Source organism: Liolophura sinensis, chromosome 6 (genome assembly GCF_032854445.1).
Source record: "Liolophura sinensis isolate JHLJ2023 chromosome 6, CUHK_Ljap_v2, whole genome shotgun sequence".
In the NCBI taxonomy this organism is placed as follows: Eukaryota; Metazoa; Mollusca; class Polyplacophora; order Chitonida; family Chitonidae; genus Liolophura; species Liolophura sinensis.
In genome coordinates, this window is record NC_088300.1 from 17,334,912 (window position 1) to 17,353,639 (window position 18,728).

The following is an 18,728-nucleotide window of genomic DNA, read 5'->3' on the forward strand; positions in this document are numbered from 1 at the left end:
TAGGCATTGCTTTACAATACATTTTGACCATTTACTTAATAAGGGAAGGGTTCCATAGTTCAAAGGCAGTGAAAGTCAGTGTGTGTATCTTGTTTCTTTAATGATTACTGCATGAAATGTTGAGTTGATGGACCATACACTGACCACACTACACATCCCAACACAAAGGAAGGAATTAAATTTAGGCACTGATAGATGGATTCAATTATTTTGCTGTAATGCCTATTGATTGGTGTCTACATGACTTACTTACAAAGCTAGGTCTCCAGATGTCAGATATTAGCAAATTTGTTTTCAGCCACATCTTAGTTTATACTAAAAATAGCACAACAATAAAGACTCAAACTTACAAAAAAAAGTTAACACATAGCCTACAATTAAGATTAATCTAAATATGTTTTAAGACAATGTGGCGCACACTTAAATCTGCATATCTATTTCTAATGCTCACATACATGTACAACTATCATGTAAAACGATCTTCATATGTTAATGTAGGGCAACCCACCTGTGTTTCTGAAAATATCAGTTCACGCAGACAGCTAAAGAAATGTTACCGACATAAACCATCCACACTGATTAATTTGACAATGCTGTTGTAAGAAATTTCTAAAAATGTGGGTAGGGTGCTCTGTGGTAATGCACCAGGCATGTTTTGTGCGATAGTCTGAGTGACTAAGTTGCACATTTTATGACCAATGCAACACCAGTATACTCTTTTTAACAAAACCTTGTAAAGACACATCTGTCAATGTGTAACGGTAAATAAATCACTGAGTGTGCTTTTTGCGATACTCGATACAGTCGGCCAAACAACATGCTCCCCACCAGTCCTCAGGAATAAACATCAGCCAAAACAGTGAATTGACCACTGTCCAATCAGAATTTGCATTACCATAATGTGTTTCAGTTGATCGTATCACAAAAAAAGAGACGGTTCGATGTGCTTTCCACCTCAGCCACGTGGTACTTCGTAAATTTTGGTGGATGTTGTCAGGCCACCCTTTCGCGCCTTCATATGCGAAGATTAAATAAGGGAGATAATTCAGCTGCTGGCGGTTGTTGTTCAGGGAGGCCTAATGGGATCTCTGAAAAGACGTTACCCAATCTGCCAATGTCACTAATTATCAAAACAGACAAACTAATTTCACACTGAAATAATAAAACTGAAATAAGACAGGATATATGAACTTTAAAGAGAAATACTTGTGATGTTTTTAAATGTTACTGGAGATGCAGTAGGCCTATATGTTTTCCGGATACATGAACTATGGGGAAAAATTGAGTAAGTCCAAGCTGGGATTAAGCTAGACGGATAGATAGTCTTAAACGGGAGTCCAAGATCCAAAATTACTATTTCAGAATCTAACATAAAACAGTTTCTTGAGTCGCCAGTTATAAACGCAAATCTCCTTGTGGAATCTCCTTTTATTTTGCCTTAGGCTAAAGCCAAGCCTAGGTCTAAATGATGGTGACTTTAATCCTAAACTGAGACTTGAACTTAAACACTAATTTTAAGTATTGTATTCATAACGTTAAGCATTAAAATAAAAAATCGTAAGGTATGTCACAACCTTAATTTAATTAAGGTTTAATTAAATTAGGCCTACATCCATGACAGCTTTGTTATACATTTGAAAGGTTCGTTTTGTTTTTAGGACAGTTATTAGGTCAGAACAATGATCACCGAGATGCGTATAAAACAAAACACGCTACACCCGTTTTCAGGGTGTAACTCAAAGCTAGGCTCGACTCGAAAAGTGTATCTAGGTTTATGAACGGAACTTGACAATATATACCAATATAATGAAACTTGTGTTAACTTCAGAAGATAGCATTAGATTAGAACATTCATGAAAAACACAAGAATATAGGGGGTGCACTACATATCGTTACATATCGTAGGCACGTCTGTAATTCATACCACGAAGCTCTCTAAATTCAAATCTGACACCGGTTTTATCATTCATATTTATTTATTTATTTATTTATTTATTTATTTATTTCAATGGTGTTTAACGCAGTGATCAAGAATTTTAAACTTTTATGACGGTCGTCATTATTACAAGTGGAAGAAACCGGATTTCCCGGAGGAAACCACCGCCCTTCGCCAGATAAAAAACTATAGCGTACCGATTTAAAGCCATAGCCGGACTATAATAAGAGCTGGATTTGAGCCTGTGACCTCAGGCATTAGGATTGATAACGACACTCTAAACGAATGAACCAGTGACATTGCCCGAGGGTCGGGAGGAAACCAACATACTTGGCCAAGATCCCTGACACAGTTCCTGACATAAAACGCCTGACTGGTTTAAATTTCACATGACAAAGTTAAGCCAATCGCACAAAGGACAGAATATGTACAGAGCAGCCGTCTCGTGAAATATAAGCGCAATTTAGCAGCTGTGACAATTAATTCCTGTGGAAAAAATGTACCCATCGGCCGAAACACAAACCGACATGCAGCGATCTAGGACATAGATGATGATCACTAATATTTAATCAGCACGTATAGCATACAGGTATAATTATGACTGATAAAATCACTTTTCTCTCTTCCCTATTCTAGCAAACAAAAATCGTTTTTTTCATTTACAATGCGGGCTAATTGTCACAAACATTAGAATGAAATCTGACAGGTTCACGGTGTGGGATATGAAAACAAATGAGTTTAAGCTCATAGCTTCATCGACTGTACTATTGGGATTGTGAACAGGGTCGCTCATAAAAGTTCGCTTACTCTCCGTCGCCCTCTCGAAATGCTTAATTGTCAAGGAAATGTAACTGTCCCCCTGACCTGAGGTGTTTGAATTTGACGACTTGAGACATTGCCAACACTAAGGAGGTGAGTTTAACTTACATTAGCCTGTAAGCAAGGGGTTGTTGTTACCGTACTCTGTATCTCTTATCTCTTGTCGTGGGGGGGGGGGGGGGGGGGGTCCACAGTAGGCACCTCACATCGTAAAATGTGCGTGGAGAAAGCTCTGAGCGATATCCAAGCTACTATGCCTTGTCACAGTGCAATCGTACAGACATTTAGTTGTGCAGTGTATGGCATTTATTTTAAACATGAGTGTCCAAGCGTGATGTAGTGGAAATTAACTGATTTTGACTGCTTTGGGGGAACAGTAGGCCTCTATGTATTTTTTTTTTTTTTCAATTTTTTTTATTGCTGTTTTACGCCTTACTCAATAATACGACAGCGGTCAGCATTATGTTGGAAGGAATCTGAGCAGAGCCCGGGGGGAATGTGTGCGCGTGTATACATGTGTGTATGTACATATGTATGAATGCTTGGGGTTTTACGTCGTACTTAACACTTTTTTATCAGATGGAATCATTAGAATTGTGTAAATGTATACTGTGTCTTCTTGTGGCAAGGCGAATCCATGCCGCTAAAAGTACTACGCCCACTGAAGTATCATGCCAAAGACAGCGGCCATGACTTTTACGACACCTACCTTTTAGACTGATTATACAGGGTTGTCTAAAGGTTACACAAGTGCGCAATTTGAACAGTCGTATCCAAGATTTAAAACAGACGTGAAGAGTGCTGGAACCCCGATCTGATAATAGTAAATATACATACAATACATTGTACTGTATTGCACATATGCAAGAGCTTTGTAAGAACCGAACATATTTCCGTGTATATACATTACCACGCACCTCCATGTAGAGGCTACAATGGTCACACATTACAATTAATCATCATAGATACATACATTGTACATATATTTTTTGCGGTTTTCTCAATCCCACCATAATATGTTGACAGCTGTCGTATAAGTAAATATTCTTGAGTACGGCTTAAAATGCTGATCAAAGATATATATATTTTTTTTTTTAGTTTAACTGATTATTTTACTGTGTATAAATGGTGTAAGGAGAAACAAGGCCTACACATTCAACGTAGAACCACTGCTTGTTAGCTATATTAGGGCGGAATAAAACTGGCCTCGTAACTCAGCACTATGTACCCTAGAATGACAGGGTAGCTCAAACCCTCTATGAGCCATATGTTTTTCGTGAAACTGTGTACGGAGTGACATATGTTTTAAATTAAATTTTGCAGGAAATGACGAACCTCTGGCGTTTTTGTGAGCTGAGTGTAATTGAATGTTTGGGACGTCGGACGCCTATAATACTATGATTAAATTCTTAATATTGCCCCTTTTAAAATTATTTTCTGAGGATAAGACAAAACTTGTTCATGTGGAACAGCACTTTATTCGGGATTTCAAGCCCGAACTTAACAGCTAGATTTCATCATTGTGAGGGTATTGCTATTGTTTGTTTTGTTTAATTAAGCTCTACTTGTATATAGACCTAAATCCCTGTAAGCTTATTTCTATGTTTATCAGACAACAACTAAGATTTGCTAACCTGCATAACTATATGCTTAAGTAAAGAGCATATGCAAAGGTTAATGCAAAATGCAGAAGATGTCTGTGTGACGTCAAACTGCCGTAAGGATGTGAATATTGTCACAAGTCCTCCGTATATACGCGTGTACAGGTACGTATTAATCATCACGGATTTGTCACTCATGTATTAGGTTGAAGTATTTTCTCAGGATACAAACAATTGTCTTTTGAGCATAGAATGGCCACATATTTCTTTTTGGACAGGTCTATCGCCTAGCTTCGTTTAACTTACATGCTAAATTGACGCACTTGTTAATTGCTTGACGTCTACAAAGACATGTATAGATAGAGACCGTTTGACACTGCGGCGTGAAAACAACTTCAGCGAACTCACTTAGCTGTTTACGCAGCTAAACTCTATATGCGCATGTAGACTGAATGTGTATGTGCGAGTAAGAAGTTTTAGTTTTAGTCACGGAGCAAAGGATATCAGTGAACAAAGCTAAGGAACTTACAGATATAGAAAAACACGCACAATATAAATGCATTTGCGTCTTGCAGGAGTGAACTCACTCATCAAAGGTTAGAGGAAAAAATCACACTCGCTTTTAGGCAAAAATACGTTCTCTGGTGGTGGAACGGATGGTTCGTCAAGAGATTTGTGGTCTACATTACGATGTATATCATATCATATCATATCATACGTACACATAGGTTAATAACTAAGCAGTCCGTATTAAACTCTTAAACCAGATTTTGAGCATAAATTAAAACAATAAATGAATCAGTCTTCCTGTACTAATATTATTTGAAATAATGAATCTCAAAGGGATATTTTTTACGTAGCAGTATCGGAATCCATTAAGGCCGTGTCTACTGTCACTGGCCTAACAGCAGTATATCAGCCTGTCTGTACAGACGATGTTAAGGGGAAGGTCGCCTCCATATAGGAATAGATGTGTGTCAAGGTGAAGTATAGCCGGAATCTTTATGGTACTGGATTAGACGTACCTCTCCTTTGTAGTATTCTTAATAATAAGTCCTAACCTTCCACTGTAGTCGTGGCCGTTTTCGTTTAACACCGTTCATTTAATGATAACACAAACATTTGACAATGTATTTAAAGACAAGACTTAACATTAATTCCGCCCTGTGGACTGTTTTAATAAGGATAAGGTGTGACCTTCACTTACCCTTATGTATAAGGCTATACAGTGTAGAGTTTATTTAAAGATAAGACGTAAACCTCCACTGTAGTCTATTTCATGTCTATAGGTCTACGTCACTACTGCATATAGTGAGACATAAAATGATAAAAGCGAATGATGGCTGCATGCTATGTAGTTGATGTACAGTAAAATACTCATGTATACTACTCCGATACTCTTTACCAACATACTGAACACATGACTGACTGGCCTACTACCCTCATTTGATTCTTACTTCCTCACAGAGCATAGCCATAGGTGCAGAGCTTGAACACGTCCCAGTACATATGAAGCACTAGATGCTGAACGGTACTAAACCCACAACTGTAGATGCATGTTAACCCAGGTAAGTGCATGTATACGCACGTCGAAATTTAAAAAAAATAACTTTAAAGATCGATTTATTTTGATACTGTATAACTAATGCTGCTTCGATTTAAGTATAAATCTTAATTATTAGTTGCAGTTTTCATGTATATTTATTGGCGCCAATAAAAGCGGCCAAATGATACCTAGCATTGACAATCTGACCCACCGCGCCTTGTCTTCTTTGAGGGTCATCGTGATGTGTGTTTCATTTCTCTGCCATCCTCAATATATATGTTGTCGAGCGACAGTGTTTGCCTTTTTATTTATTTGATAAGTTTTTATCGTCCAACTCAATAATTTTGTCATAAAAATCATGCCATATATTTATGAAGTTGAGAAGGAGTGTGGTGGCAAAGTGGCATATATAGTACATATACATGATCGCCTCTTACCAAAAGTTGAGAGTAAGTAAGACGACCTAATGACCTTAGGAGAAGAGTACATGTACATGATCGCCTCTTACCAAAAGTTGAGAGTAAGTAAGACGACTTCATGGCCCTAGGAGAAGTGTACACGTACATGATCGCCTCTTACCAAAAGTTGAGAGTAAGTAAGACGACCTAATGACCTTAGGAGAAGAGTACATGTACATGATCGCCTCTTACCAAAAGTTGAGAGTAAGTAAGACGACTTCATGGCCCTAGGAGAAGTGTACACGTACATGATCGCCTCTTACCAAAAGTTGAGAGTAAGTAAGACGACTTCATGGCCTTAGGAGAAGTGTATACGTACATGATCGCCTCTTACCAAAAGTTGAGAGTAAGTAAGACGACTTCATGGCCTTAGGAGAAGTGTATACGTACATGATCGCCTCTTACCAAAAGTTGGGAGTAAGTAAGGCGACCTAATGGCCCTAGGAGAAGAGTACATGTACATGATCGCCTCTTACCAAAAGTTGAGAGTAAGTAAGACGACTTCATGGCCTTAGGAGAAGTGTATACGTACATGATCGCCTCTTACCAAAAGTTGAGAGTAAGTAAGACGACCTAATGGCCCTAGGAGAAGTGTACATGTACATGATCGCCTCTTACCAAAAGTTGAGAGTAAGTAAGACGACTTCATGGCCTTAGGAGAAGTGTATACGTACATGATCGCCTCTTACCAAAAGTTGAGAGTAAGTAAGACGACTTCATGGCCCTAGGAGAAGTGTACATGTACATGATCGCCTCTTACCAAAAGTTGAGAGTAAGTAAGACGACCTGATGGCCCTAGGAGAAGTGTACACGTACATGACATCCCCTGACGTTGAGAGTACGTCAGTTATAGTACACAAGTGTTAACAGTTAAGTGATGCAGTGTCGATGGTCTAAAAGACTGTTACGGTACGTGTATAGGTTTTAGGTCTTCTAGTCACTTAGCAACCAGTTGCATTGTGCGTTCTTGCATTGTTTATTCTCTCTCTTATACACTCTCTCTATAGCTACAGCACAACACTTGACATCTTGGGTGTGCACAACCATATCTCGTAAGAACTGTCCTATTTCAGCAGATTTTCTTTTTAGTGGCGTTTAAAAGTCAGTTCTATAGATGACAACCTCTTCAAATGAAAAACCACTCCCATCTATACTTAATTTAATGTTCGGCAGTTTTGTCAATATTTATTGCATCGACGCATGGAAGAGGGGATATACGGCTTTTCCAGCAGTATTCTCCGTGTCTATAACTCAGCCGTGAATAACGTTAACACATGGTACAGGCGTATTTTTTTTCACCCTATAATTTATTCCATGCGTCAACAGATTATGTTCGGGCCAGAAATTTATGAATAAATTTTACCCCAGTTTATGCTCCCAGACTATTTATTAGCTGTTTTTGTATTAACAGCTAATACGGGATGGGAGAGTGTTATTTTAGTCAGCTGAACCACACATTGACTTGTATATGTTTATAAATGATCTGATTAAGCAGGATGAGCTGTTGTCGTGGGAGATAGGCAGGCTTCACTAGATATAAAAAGATCAAGTACGACGGTTTGAGAAGTCCATATTGTCAGAATCCGTCATTAATTTATATCATGTAGATAAAGAGGTCAAGAGCTCGCGATAAATAACGCATGGCAATGTAACAGTGCCGCATTGACTTACACCGCACAGAAACATGCACTTTACAACGTGCACCTTGCCGTTATCTCTCACACCTGAAAGAATCTGTCAAACTTTTCATTATATGTAAACATGCGACCTGGGGGATAGTTTTGCTATTATGATCCACAAAGTATATGTATATGTTTTTTTCTGGCTGCCATCATGTGCAATGTAGGTTTATTAACCCAGAGCATGGGAATTATTCCCAAGTAACCAGAACAATTAGAGGACGTATAGCCTATAACAGTGCAGATAGGGCCTGGGAATCGCAGTGGCTCAGAGCTCTGTGCAGAGGTAAGTAAACACGAATAACGCTATGATGGTGTACGGTAATCTTTTCTGGCAATATTAGGAAATACCCGGTGCATTTCGTGCAGTATACATCTGTTACCGGATAGAAAGCGTCAAGAACTACTTCCAGACAATGTTCTGGACCTGAGGTCATCTGTGACAATCTGGTTAATAGTAAGATATGATCTCATATTCATCAACCCTCTACTTATGAAGGTGTCGAGACTGTATATAGACTGTATCAGGAATTAGCTCTGTTTAGCGCTTTTTTTCCACATCGGTAACTGGAGCAAAGGTTTATCAAACAAGTATGTAGGCTATATACCCACTGTTTATACATAGTATTTATACATATATATGATCATTTAAATTAATTTTTATTCCTAACGCATTGTTTTGTTTGCGAAGAAAGTCAAACAAATAGAAGAGGTTTACTAGGTTTTCAGTATCACAAGACGACCTAGATGTCGGCTGATGTTGACCTTCCCTGCCATTTTGCAAGCTTTGCTGATTGCCTGGTTTGGTCGTGGTAAAGAATGCATGATACGGAACTGCCCAAGCCGTCAGTCTTAATGTAATATTATCTGAGATGCGTGGAGGGCCAGCCTCTCACTGTAAATTTGTAGAGGAACATAGCGATGCGAAGGAGTTTTATTATATTTAACGATACTAGTAAGTTGCAGAACATAATAGACATGATTGAGAAATTCTGGGTTTTTAGCTGGGAAGAGCAGCGTTTTTGTTGTTCTTGTTCGGGGACAGTGTTCTTCTTGATCGTGCCATGTTGGGGTGCATTTTTGAAATGCGTATGATTCGCATCTTATAGCTGTAGAACTATCACTTTTATTCTGTATACAGAGCTTGGTTTGCACAACGATTTCTTTCTCCTGAAAAGTCAATTTGTGCATAATGACAACGTGCAGATAAGGTTACTGTTACGGCATCCATGTGTTTCACAATAGACGCCATGTTGCCATGTTAAAAACTCTCCAAGGCAGTTTACCAGACTGTGCAATATATATATGAAATTGATCACATTACGATAGTTTCTACATCCATGTCTCTACAATGGTGAAAAAAACATTTTTTTAAAGAGACTGTCTGATTCGATGAGCGCAACTTAAGTTGCCAACTGACAATTTTCCAAGTTACTACTCCTTTGTGTAGCAGTAGCCCTTTCCTTATTAATGCGTAGAAGACTTTCTTGGCTTAGCTTTTGCCCCTAAGGTGATTTACCATGGCTGCAGCCAGCCGCGCATAAATGCCATTTGCATTTGGTAATTTATTTGTCACATATGTACCATTGTTGCTTCATGTCCCGGATATATTTCACGTTATGATGGTGCCCGTCTATTGTGCTGTACACCGGCTTGACCTGTGTTCAACAGTTCATCTACTCTTTATTAAAACTGAGTGCACAGACGTGAAAAACTCGTTAAATCACGAATATGTCCATTCAGCGCATGTCGCTTATTTTGTGTAGGAAGGTGTCAGATGGGCTTTTGCTGTTGTTATAACAGGTAACAACGGTGGGTTCAGTAATACTGTTAATTAGTAACACCGGTACCGATCTATATACATAGTGGAGAACATCTGTGTCCCTGTGGTCGACACGTGTATACGTGTCTAGCTACACTAGTATGCGTTCATTGTATAGTTACTCGTCACTTGTGTCATTTCAGAGATGGTGTACATCTAAGTCGATCTACTTCCAGTCATGTTGACCATTTCCCAGCCCTGTGGACTCAACAGCCTACAAGAAGACGGCATATCCTTGGCGGGAAGGGGTGACGTCACACGGTACAACCTCCTGCCGACGGCAGATTATAGTGCCCTCAAGACGACTTACACGTCTATGCCGTCTTTACCCACCAGCTCGACTCGGGTGCACCACACTAGAGACTGGCACCAATCGCTACTAAACGTCCATAGTGAACATGGCGCCTTGCGTAAGCTGTTGGGTGAGCAAGCCGCCCAGTCTAGTGTTGTCTCCAAGCTTCCCACCAACTCTGAACTGGGGAGACCTTTGAAAAATTTGCTGGTGCTAAGCATAGGTTGGATGTTTTACTTCATGAGCTTCTTCTCATTACGTTCTCTTCAGAGCAGCATCAACCACGTGGCAGGTCTAGGACTGGCTTCTCTAGCCTGTATTTACGCCGGGTTTCTCGTGGGATGCCTCGTTACCATCCCAATAGTCAGAAGGCTGGGCACGAGACGAATCCTCGCAGCCGGACTCGTCTGTCATATCATCTACGTAGCGGCTAACATCCACCCGACATTTTACACCGTCATACCGTCATCCACACTTGCTGGATTCTCTCAGGTACTGATGTGGACAGCGCAAGGAGCCTACCTCATCAAACTCTCCAAGGCAGGAAGCGCGAGATCGTCTAAATCTCTCAACAGTACCGCCAGCGTCTATTTTGGAGTATTTTTCCTCTTCTATTCTTTGGCACCAGTGTTTGGTTCCCTCTTGACTTCCGTCCTCATGCAAACGGTGGCTGTGCCGTGGGACTACGTTGTCAACTTCTCAAACCAATCAGTCTACGATTCAAACGGGACCGCTCTTGAACATTTCTATGAATACAACTGGTCAAACCACAGTTACACCACCCCTGACACGCCTACCAAGTCGTGTGGCTTGTTATTTTGTCACGCAGAACTTAACAATGACGAACTTTTTGTCCTTCCACTTCAAACCCGATTGATCATTTTCGGGGCATACGTTATCTCCATGGTCCTGTCATTCACCATTTTTACATTGTTCCTAGACGAGCCACGTGATCAAACGCAAATGAATCCTCGTTATATTTCTCAGTTCAAATCACTACTTAAATTTGTGAAAAATCCCAAGTTTCACCTGTTGGCGCCTGTCATATTTTATATGGGAATCCAGACTTCCTTTCACTCAGGAGAGATTACAAAGGTAATAATCAACTTTACTCACGTTTATACTACATGTAACTAACAAAAGCAAGAAATCTTTATGTATTTACCTCGTGTGTAATGTACCTATTTCATTAGTTAAATAGGTGGTTTTTAGAATATACCAGCAACATTTTAAGGCCACTTTGAGAACATGATACGGAAATTTCAGAGCTGTTTTGAGAACATATAAGACAAACCTTTCAAAGCTTTGAGAACACACCATAGACATCTAAAAGTGGTTTTGAGCACATGTAATTGACATTTTAGAACTGTTTTGAAAACATACAATAGAAATTACAAGGCGGTTTTAAGAAAATACTATATTACATTTAAGAGGTTTTAGAGAACATTGCGGTGGGATTTCGAGGTAGTTTTGAGAATATACCACTAAAATTCAATGCCCACCTTTAGTATATTCCCGAACAGAGATTCCATGACGGTTTTGAGAACATGTCAGAGAGATTCCGTTGGCATTTTTCTAACAATTGTACACCCTATCTAAAGATCGTGCATTTTAATCACTGTTTTGTCCCATTTGATCTTTCTTGTTATGGTTTGTATCCGTTCTGTGGACACTGGTATAATGGCTTCAAAATAAAATAATAACCATACCATAGAAATGTCAAACCTGTTTGGAGAACAAGCTGCAGAATTTCAAAGTGACTTTGAGAACATGCCATACACATTTCAAAGCGGTTTTGAGAACACACATCTTAAGAACCTGTTCAGGAGTCTGGATTGTCTCTAAAATTATGACAGAAACATATGTAAATATACTGAGTTTTGCTTTGAAAATTCATTGTTTGGACGTCTCTATATGAAAAATTATTCTGTCTACGTGGTAGATTTTGGCAAGTTTTTTTTTATTTATATATGCTCAATTTTGTTTTCGGTTTATGATTATCATCTTAATAATTTATCTCGTAGTTGGGTAAAGTAGTTTTATTGTCAATAGATTTGGGACAACAGTGAAGAGGACAGAATGTGTATCTTCTTTAGTTGTCGTTTTTTGATTCTATTGTTTGATCTCAGAATTTTAGTCTTAATATTTTTAGCTTCCATTCCCAGGCCTACGTGACCTGTCTGTACGGGATGGAGATGGTGGGGTTTGCCATGGCCGGGTTTGGCTGTTCGGCTGCGATCTCGTCCTTTGTCACTGGCTACCTGAAGAGATACATCAACCGACTAGCAATTCTTAGTCTTGGTAAGACAACCGGGCTATCTTGGTCAACAAATTGGCTAAAGCGTTTTCCTCAGCCAGTCAAGAGCCCTCGCTTTAAATTTATACTGCTTAGAGCGCAAATGCCGCTCTGTACGGGCAATTTACATCATTGCCACCAGTAGACAGACTTGACCTAGGGAGCCTTTGTTTAGGCTTATAGCCTCATCCGTGGCCGCAATCAGCATTCACCAATAAGATGGGTTACAATTAGTTACAATTATGTTGTGCATACTTTAGATAAAATTAATGCATGTATATCAAGTATTCATAGAACAAAGCTTGAGACCGAGAATTTGTAGTTTCTGACATCGCATTCTGCCTCATCGCCGTGACCCCATCCACTAACCTTGGTCTTGTTCAAGATTTCTGTACATGGAATCAGTACAATATTAGCACTTCCGTTTTTCGGCATTGTAACTCAGTATACTTTAGGGTGCGAAGTTTTTTTCGTTGCCAGTCTGCCATTTTTTGTGTCCAGGTATGAGAAATGAGTTTTAATGATGAAAGTTTGAAAATGGTTCGGATTTTTACAGTCAACCTATGTCAAGATTTTTATGGCTGCTTTCTCACAGGCTAGGCCAGGTATGCACCAAAGCTTATTGGGTTTGGGACCAATTTACAGCACTAAACGTAACATCGTCGCTTATGGAAAATTAATAGGGGTCTGAGGCCACATAAGTGGTCTATGGTGACAATGACGTAAAGCGAATGTAGAAAAGCGGCACATGTACTATAGAGTACGTTCTCAACTTTATATGGCTAACGGCGGTGGGTTATCTCGGACACGCCAGTTTCCTACACGCATTAACCCAACCACCGTCATATAATTTATTGAAAAATTCTTTAATACAGCACTAATAACCACTTAAATAAATAAACAAACAAACCAGAACAAATTATATCAATTATTAAATCACTTTAATTCCAGATGTTCGCGGATGAATTAAAGCTTCAAGACCAAAACCAAACAGTACTGGTACTTCCATTGCACCCAAATTTAATCTATGGAAAGGTACTATCTAGGTGGATGGTTCGATTTGCAGAAAAGAATAGACCATGTTCTACTCACAGCAACTGCTGAGTCAACAGTTGTCGGTGATCGCAAGCCCACGTAGACTGACTGAAACCAGCGCCCGGTCGGATTCTCCCGCTTCCTCCCACTTTCGTCCAGTTCCTCCTAATCTCCAAAAACTCAGGAGCTCCGAGTGGCCAAAAACTCAGGAGCTCCGAATCGCCAAAAACCCAGCTGCATGCTCCTAATTGCAAGGTCCGGCTTTCCTTGTGAACTGAATGGCACTCCTTAACAGTGCACCATGCAGTAATTTCAACTGAACCTCGTTGTGATATTTATTTGAAGGTTTTCTCATCAATGCGGCGTGTCTGGTAGTGATGGGCCTATGGATGCCAACCGAGGACAACTTAGTACCTGTCCTGGTTCTCATCTGTTTGTGGGGATTTGCCGAAGGAATCTGGATAACTCACATTAACTGTAAGTCATTCACCTCGCCTAAGCCATTCGGCCTTATGCTACTTTCGAATTGCCAAACGTTCAACTGTAAGTACAATTATGATACTGATAAACTTTGTAATTGGAATTGTATTGGTTGAATTTGCTTTTAAAGAAGGCTTTAGGCAAAAGGAACTGACTGATATAAGGTGTTTTAGCTACTTATAAATGCTAAAATGCTGGGTAAAAGATGGCATTTTTGGATTAAGATAGATAAAAAGTGAACGCAAGGCTTACAAAGTTCAGAAAACTGCTGAAACTGTCCATTGGAGAACCCAATAAAATTATCTTTCCTCTTGCAGGTGCAACAGGTCTTCTATTCCCAGACAATATCGAGGCAGCTTACACAGCGTTCCAGTTCATAGTAGCTTTAGGCCTGGTGGTCGGCTACTCCGTGTCACAGTATTTGTGTATGCTATCCAAACTCTACGCCGTTGGGGTATTTGCAGTGCTTGGTATGACCAGCTTTGTTATACTCAAATGGCAAATCAGTAGAGAGAGGCGCATGCCGGTGAAGTGCTAATACCTAGGGGTAAATCCAATCTGCATGGGAAGCCTTTCCTGAATCAAGGGATGCACTTTACCTCCGTTATTTTACAAAGGGTGCTTTTAACAAAGGTCAAAATTTAAATCTTGGTTACAGTGGTCCGAGGAACCCATTGTTATATATACGTGGAAAGCGTCAGTGGCCTAATGGTTAGAGCGTCCGCCTCCAAGTCAGGAGACCTCTTTTCAAAGCCGAGCCCAGTCTTGTTGCTGCCTCGCTTGGCGCTCAGCACTGAGTGGATAGAGGAAGGTAACCGGACTGGTTGGTCCAGTGTCAGTATAATGTGACTGGGTGGGGTGTATTGTCACGTGTCATCGGCATAATGCTTCCGTGGAGGCAGCACTTTGGCGACATGGACTCGTTCTGTCACAAGAAGACACAGTATATACACATACCGACTGACTCCTCGTTGTCATATGATTGTAAATTGTTAAGCACGACGTGAAACCCCAAGCACACGCACACTCATAGGGATGTACATGTAAAGACTCAAACATGACGTATTACCGGCATTCAGAATTGACAAATTCTAACACAATCAAAACTAGCTTATTGTAAAACCTGTTTGTTTTTTTGCAACTGTTCTGTATGTATTATTCCATAGGATACCGGCTAAACATCTCATTCACGTGACTGGCACGTCAAAAAAGACAGAGGAATGTACAGCTTGTGCGTGTGAACATATGCCCTGCATGAATTACGGGTGTAAACCAAGAATACGTATTGTGACAGTCAAAAGCGCTTCCTGTAACAGAGATTAAAGTTTCCGTCAAAAAATCCCTTCATTGCCACCTTCATTGCCACGTTTATCAATGATTTATTTATTTATTTGATTGCTGTTTTACGCCGTACTCAAGAATATTTCACCTTATTCAACGGCGGCCAACATTATGGTAGAAAGAAACAGAGCAGAGACCTGGAGAAACCCACAACAACCGGCAGGATGCTGGTAGATGCCACGTATGGCTGTAGAGGAAGCCAGCGCCCGTGTCGGTGGGAGTCTTTTGGGTCATTGCGCCGCGCTGGTGTGCTAATCCGACAGGGCCCCTCATTTATCAATGAGGCCCTAAAGTCATTCGCCGTTAATATCGTCAGCAGTGTGGCCGACATTTGTGACGTATGTCCTGCTGGGTGAACAGATACTACAGATACTACACAAACTGCACAGTCCTCTATTTAATTAGATTCACTCTACATCACTGCGTTGCCCAAAATCTAAACTTGTAAATCATGTCGTCTTACAATATTTGCCTCCGAATTGAATTATTTTGATTTGACTGCTGTTTTACGCCGTATTCTAGAATATTTCACGTATACGACTTCGGCCAGCATTATGGTGGGAGGATAGCGGGCAGGGCATGAGAGAAGAGCACGACCATAAGCAGGTTGCTAACATACCTTTTCACGTGCGACCAGGAAGCCAACGTGAAGTGGACTTGAATTTCACGGCGAAGAGCATTGGCGAGAGACACATGGGTCTTGTTCTGTGCTAGCACCGTACCCACTAGACCACGAAGGCCCCGCCTCCTAGTTGAAGAGAGTTGGAGCAAATAACAGTGTTAGCAAAGACATTATATACAGAAAGGACTTAATGAAGCACCATCCTGGTTTTCACTGAGGCGATTTTGTACACATACGATTAATGTTCTTCTGTATCAAAGGTGTATAAAATGTGATTGGTTATGAACCGTGGGACACTCTGGCTGATGAGAAACGACAAAATGATTGAAATCCATGTGTTTTAATGACAACATACACGCATTTCCATCATTGCTGATTTTGTAGTGAAATAATGGCTTTGCAAGTATTGTTTTGAAGTGAGCAGTGTTGAAGCAGTCGTTGAAATTAAAAACGTAATTTTTATCTCGTAAAGTGTCAATTTCGGGTGTATCCACCGTGTGCCTGGATGACAGCCCGATCCCTTCCCTGCATACCACCTCTCAGCGTCCTAATACTTCTGAAGAGGAAGTCGCTGCCATTCCTGGTGCAAGGCAGCTTCCACTTGGGCCAGATCTTGTACAGGTGGACCCCTTTCTTGCACACGACGACCTATCATCGTTTCAAACAGGAACTTGTTGCAAATTGTTCTCGTCTAACCAGACATGCAAGGGCTCTGTCTTCACGAGAAGTTGTCTTCCTTTGTTGTCCTGACCGTCGTCTAGCCTTCTCATTCACACCATAGCTTGATGTTTCGGATAAGCCCTACTAATGACTGAGTGGTTGTCGCCCAGTTGTCGTCCATTGGCCTTTAATGACATTGTCTGACGCATGCATACCAATAATTTGCCCCTCCCATTGCTTACGATAGCCTACGCCTTGCCAATTTAAAAGGTACTGGCGAATTTATCTCCAAATTTATTTGCCTTACACTCCAAAATCAGACGTGGAAGTAACTGATTTTCATGAAATGAATAAGTAGCATGTGTATGCGTTCTTGTGAGCAATAAACACCTAAAACTTTGTGCTAACCGACATGAAATGTGTTGTTTGACAGGGTCATTATCATTATAGTACTAAATTAACTAATAAATATTCAACGGGGTGCTTACTTAATTTCTTTGTGTATAGGTTAGGTAATACTCTATAGTTTTTTTTTAATATGTCAGAATATTAAATACGTTTGAAAGAGGGATCGCTGGAGGTCGCAATGGCCCCAAAATGGTTCCATTTCTTATATGTTGTAAAAAAAATAATAAAAGGCTATACAAAATATGGTACAGCATAGTATCTTAGTTAAATTCACTTTGACAAATTCAGTACAATTCAATACACTACAACCAGAAATGCTGTAGCTAAAAGGAGATACCTATGTTCATCTTTATTGCCACGTAGAGTTATGCCCCTTACTAAGGTGATGTGAAAAATATCGTTCAAGCATTTTGGCTTCATCGGCCTAACTTGTCCATATACATTCCATGAATAGTTGGCCTATATCGGTGACACCGGCCTTGTACCCGGTAATCGTAAACGTCCTGTGTATCCGAACAGCAAACATGAAAATCCCGCAGCCAAGTTACTCTTGGTCTAGAGTTACTCAGAATTGTGTGTTGTCATCCCATATATTAGGCAGTACCACAAAACTGTACCCACCCTTTGTTGTTTCCGGTAACACTTTTTGCCTTCTTCGTAAGGACCCAGACACTGCAATGTTATAGCCTCTCAGCAATGGCGATATTTCACCCAGCTCTGGGCTGTTACGTGTTTACCACTGTCGCCATTCTCTAGAATTGCTGTATAAAGAGCAAGCAAGAGGAAACGACTTTCGTCCTTCCGTATACTGATGAAAGTCCAACCAAGACATTTCCTGTTCATGGTGTATTTGCATGATAAATATCTATAGTTCATGTTGGTATTTCCGGTACCGACTCCATGCAGTGTGTATGTGTATATATTTCGAACATTTTGTAATGGATTGTGTTGCAATTGCTTTATATGTGCATCACTGGTGACTTTTTGTTTTATTGCAAATAAAAGTCGTGTTCTGCATTACTGAATTTAGTTTCCATGCATTATGTATATAAAGTCACCCTGAAAGAGGCAGTTATTCAAGCAATGCTGACAGTCTTTCTACGATATAAATTGCTGTCTTGCCTGCTTATATCTTACCCAAAAAACATTCATATAAAGCAGAGACATTCAGGTGTTTGTCGTTATTCAATCATTAATGCTTTAAGGGAGATGAACACAGAAATACTGATATTAAATTCTGTGGAAAGTTTTGTAAATGAGGTAAATCTGTGTAGATTTATAAATGTGGTATTCAAGGTACATGCATTTCTCGATTTTTACCTCTAGATCGGGAAATGGACACAAGGTTGCATACATGCATTTGGGACCAACTCTTGATCTTATGGAAATCTCAAAGCAAATTACCAAAATATACACCATGCGATTAAGTATGTGCATATACAAAAAGAAATAAAAATACGAAACGGGCATTGGGTGTTCAGCTGACCAGCAGCCTGATCAGCTGACAGCGTCACACAAAAGATCACATTTTCTGAGGTTTATATGTAACGTTACGGCGTTCTATAAATCTACGTTTTATGACATTATACAGCATAAATGCAAAGATGTATATGAAAGAAAACCTTGTGAACTACTCTCACATGGAATACCGGCATGGCCTTTAGAAAGAGATATAGACAACCGTTTTGCAACCTTTACCATTTTACTCTTAAAGATCTGGATACTTGTCAAAG

The 18,728-nt window shown here is 40.0% G+C and overlaps 2 protein-coding genes across 6 annotated transcripts in view; one reads left to right on the forward strand and one right to left on the reverse strand.

The window, feature by feature from the left end:
* The window catches only part of LOC135468099 (rRNA-processing protein FCF1 homolog), a 44,506-nt gene that overhangs the window by 8,501 nt on the left and 17,277 nt on the right, over nt 1-18,728 (reverse strand). The window contains exon 3 of one of the 4 annotated variants that reach the window (XM_064746158.1): nt 15,925-16,053. Coding sequence is in view for 1 of the 4 variants with exons in the window: in XM_064746157.1 (XP_064602227.1) it covers nt 896-898 (3 nt within the window). In the remaining 3 variants the exon portion in view is untranslated. The other 3 variants (XM_064746160.1, XM_064746157.1, XM_064746159.1) reach the window with 3 other exon arrangements.
* Nucleotides 2,567-15,387, forward strand: LOC135468098 (protein unc-93 homolog A-like). Of its 2 annotated transcripts, XM_064746155.1 has the most exons (6): nt 2,567-2,848; nt 5,824-5,924; nt 10,005-11,248; nt 12,319-12,454; nt 13,830-13,961; nt 14,282-15,387. In XM_064746155.1, the coding sequence occupies exons 3-6, from the start codon at nt 10,040-10,042 to the stop codon at nt 14,500-14,502; spliced, it is 1,698 nt and encodes a 565-aa protein (XP_064602225.1). In that variant the 5' UTR covers nt 2,567-2,848; nt 5,824-5,924; nt 10,005-10,039; the 3' UTR covers nt 14,503-15,387. The 2 variants fall into 2 exon arrangements, with proteins under 2 accessions (XP_064602225.1, XP_064602226.1); XM_064746156.1 differs by lacking the exons at nt 2,567-2,848; nt 5,824-5,924 and adding an exon at nt 8,248-8,325.